Below are 3,111 nucleotides of genomic sequence, written 5' to 3' on the forward strand. Positions count from 1 at the left end.
GGTACTGTAGCTTTATACTGTATGTTAATCAACCTACACCATGTCAATTTACCATATGACTCATGAACTGAACACCATTACTTTTACTGTGAGGTGTGACATGATTTTTGTTTGGATTGAGTTGTTGAAAGAAATGATATTGACAATGAACTCCAGATATTCCCTGATTCATCCGTGATCTATGGGTAAGGTATTAGAGGTGTCCATGCCTCTGCTCCACTGGCACTCCTCTTTTTTCACTGTCCAAAATATATAATTTTATAGAAAAGCTGATCCTTCTCCCACCACAAGAGGGTATCGTTGGCATGGATTAAGACAGGTTGTTTTGTGTGGAGTGTAGACCTATTATACTTGTGTTTTCATTTCAAGGTGTCTAAAATAATGTGAGAACGTGCTCCGTTTTGTCTTCAAAGCAGCATTGTGTTTTAAAGTTGCTCAACTAGTCTGGTTGTAATCCTCTTGTCAATATCAGTCATTATACATAGGCAACAGTAGAGTGGGTACCAGCATAGAACATACGTATAGACAGCTATTAAGTATTCAAGTGATGTGAATTTTATACTACTATTCAAGTGCATTGCATTCAAAATCCCTAAAAGATAATTGAAAATATTGCGATTTCAGTGTGTCTTTGCAACATCCTTACACTTAAGCTATTTTTAACAGTTGGTCACAATTCATTGGTTGATTTAGAGAGGTTTGATCCACATTCTATTCATTAGAAGCCAATGTTGTCGCAGCATTTTAAGTACTGCAAACCTAGGGTCACCAACAGGACTCAGCCATAATCTTATCATTTCACTTTATTTGAGTAAACAACCCAAGGTTACGTCCCCCTCTCATCTGCATAAATGGAAAATCAAACAAACCAATGAACATGTTTTCCTTTGGTCAGATACATATGTTCATTTTCAAAGTAGTTCAATTGGCTTATCTGTCTGACCTTTCCCCCTGCTGTGGGCACTGAGCGTTGTGTTGTGGCTTGGGTGTTTCCATGGGAACGGGTGGCCAAGGGGAGGTTCCTGTCAGAGCACTGAAGGGTGTGTGGAAGTCGTCCTGGTCTCCTCCCAACCACCAGGTCATATTTAAACAGCCTGGCAGCTCTTTCAGTCAGTCGCTTACAGAGGAGCTGGTCTTAACAAGAGAGATTCTGAGCCTGCTACTTAGAGACTTTTACTACTACCATCGTTATCTATCTCACAAGCCGGTCTGTAAGGACACAGTGTTGGATTTACTGACATCTCATTTACACCAGGTAAGCATCACATCATAATCATGACTTGAAAATAATTGATCTTTTCTCAATGTTTTCAATACAAAGTTGAATTATTTTTTAATTTGTGAAGAAAAACTAGTATTTAACTAGTTTTTTGTCTAATGAGGATTTCCTTTTACTGTTCCAGTTACCAAGCCCGATCAGAGAACTCATGTGGGTGGTGGAGAAGATCCGTGTGTCCGTGGAGAGAACCAACCTGCCTCTCCCCTCAACGGAATACAGCTTCAGGATTGGAGATATGTTTGGAGAGAAAGCTGAGAAACACAAGAGACTTTCCCTGTGTCCTAATATTATCACCCCAGACACTATCCCAGAGTTTTGCATCCCTCCTAAGATCCCATCCTTCCAGGAGCCGAAAGGTACAGAGCAGAGCCGCCAGGCCCCCATCATCAGAGTGTCCCTGTGTGAATCTGAGAGGGGGAGCCCTAAGAGGGAGGCCCCAACACGAAAGCTTATCAGCCCACACATCATCCAGGTAGAGAATGTGGACGAGAGCCCTTATGACTGTAGTGATGAGGAGACCACCAACGCAGACCCTCAAAGCCAGGCAGCACTCTCCTTGCCCCACATGGCCAAAGCCCAGACTTGCTATGGTTTCTGTACCCTGCTGGAGAGCCCCCACACCAGGAGGAAGGAGTCCCTGTTCCACAACGACCCTGGTTCCTGTGGCATACCGCTGCTGCTCCCCAGGAGCAGGTCCAACACTTGCTCCAGAGTCTCCCCCTCTACCTCCCCATCCTCCTCCCCTTCCTCCTTCAGTCTTCACACCCTGACCTCCAGACTCTCGCCCAGAGGTTATACACTCAACAGACAGGGCACACTGGACAGTGACACAACCTCCTCAGCTGAGTCCTCCCCTTTCAGCTCCCCAATGCTGAGCAGGTCCCCACCGAAGTCTTCCCTCTTCAAAACACTGAGTCATGAAAGGCTTCTTTCCAGAAACATCAGGAAGACTGTGGTGTCCAGAAACAACTCCCTGTCAACAGACGAGGGCAGCTCCACAGACAATAGTCCCAATTTCATGAGGAGGGCGTCAGATGGGCTGGTAGAAGGCCTTCCACCAAGCTTCGGTCTGGCTCCTCCTACCATCTTCCCCATAGACTTGGTTCTGCACAGGGAAAGGGTGATGAGGGAGAGCATGGTTCCTATAGGGAAGGACGGCACCCTGCGCCTCTCTGCAGAGTACTGTCCTGATAACCAGAGGCTGCGGGTGCGGCTCATCAGTGCTGAGGGACTATACACTCACTCGGTGGACCCCAAGAGTATCAACTGCAGTGTCAGCCTTTCCCTGGTGCCTGGAAAGGTCCAGAAGCAGCGTAGCACAGTCATCAGGAAGAGTCGTAACCCTATCTTCAATGAGGACTTCTTCTTTGATGCCATCTCAGAGGAGGACCTCTGCCAACGCTCCCTGAGATTTAAAATTGTCAATAAAATGTCCACTATGAAAAGAGACTACATTCTGGGGGACGTTGAACTTCCGCTCACAAGCATTATCACGTTATAACTTAAATCATTTGTCTTATTTATTTAAATTGTATTTATTATTGCTTTTATACTGTGAGCAGAGATTTTATACTGTATCTAATAAATCCTTTATTAAAAATATCTGTTTCCTTATCTTTTGTATCTAAAAGGGCAGCCATGGAGTACATCTGTTGCAAGCATTAATGTTTTAATATGGTGACAGAAGACTGAAAGGTCTTCCTTATACGAGATATCACATTGTACACAGCCAACATGTTGTAGGCCTATATGTTTTTTGCATACTGGCAATAATCACTCTAGATTCCTCTTACTATCCATCATTCAGAAAAATTACATCTCTGGATGACTAT

The 3,111-nt window shown here is 44.4% G+C and overlaps 1 protein-coding gene across 1 annotated transcript; it reads left to right on the top strand.

The window, feature by feature from the left end:
• The first annotated feature begins 1,077 nt into the window (after positions 1–1,077).
• On the top strand, positions 1,078–2,873 carry c2cd4a (C2 calcium dependent domain containing 4A). The gene is made up of 2 exons (XM_029668949.2): positions 1,078–1,255; positions 1,404–2,873. The coding sequence occupies exon 2, from the start codon at positions 1,428–1,430 to the stop codon at positions 2,778–2,780; it is 1,353 nt and encodes a 450-aa protein (XP_029524809.1). The 5' UTR covers positions 1,078–1,255; positions 1,404–1,427; the 3' UTR covers positions 2,781–2,873.
• Positions 2,874–3,111: the final 238 nt, after the last annotated feature.

This window comes from Oncorhynchus nerka, linkage group LG9a (genome assembly GCF_034236695.1).
Source record: "Oncorhynchus nerka isolate Pitt River linkage group LG9a, Oner_Uvic_2.0, whole genome shotgun sequence".
In the NCBI taxonomy this organism is placed as follows: domain Eukaryota; kingdom Metazoa; phylum Chordata; class Actinopteri; order Salmoniformes; family Salmonidae; genus Oncorhynchus; species Oncorhynchus nerka.

Excerpts from the sequence above, each read along its gene's own strand:
- c2cd4a (XM_029668949.2), top strand. The coding sequence starts at position 1,428 with ATGTGGGTGGTGGAGAAGATCCGTGTGTCCGTGGAGAGAACCAACCTG.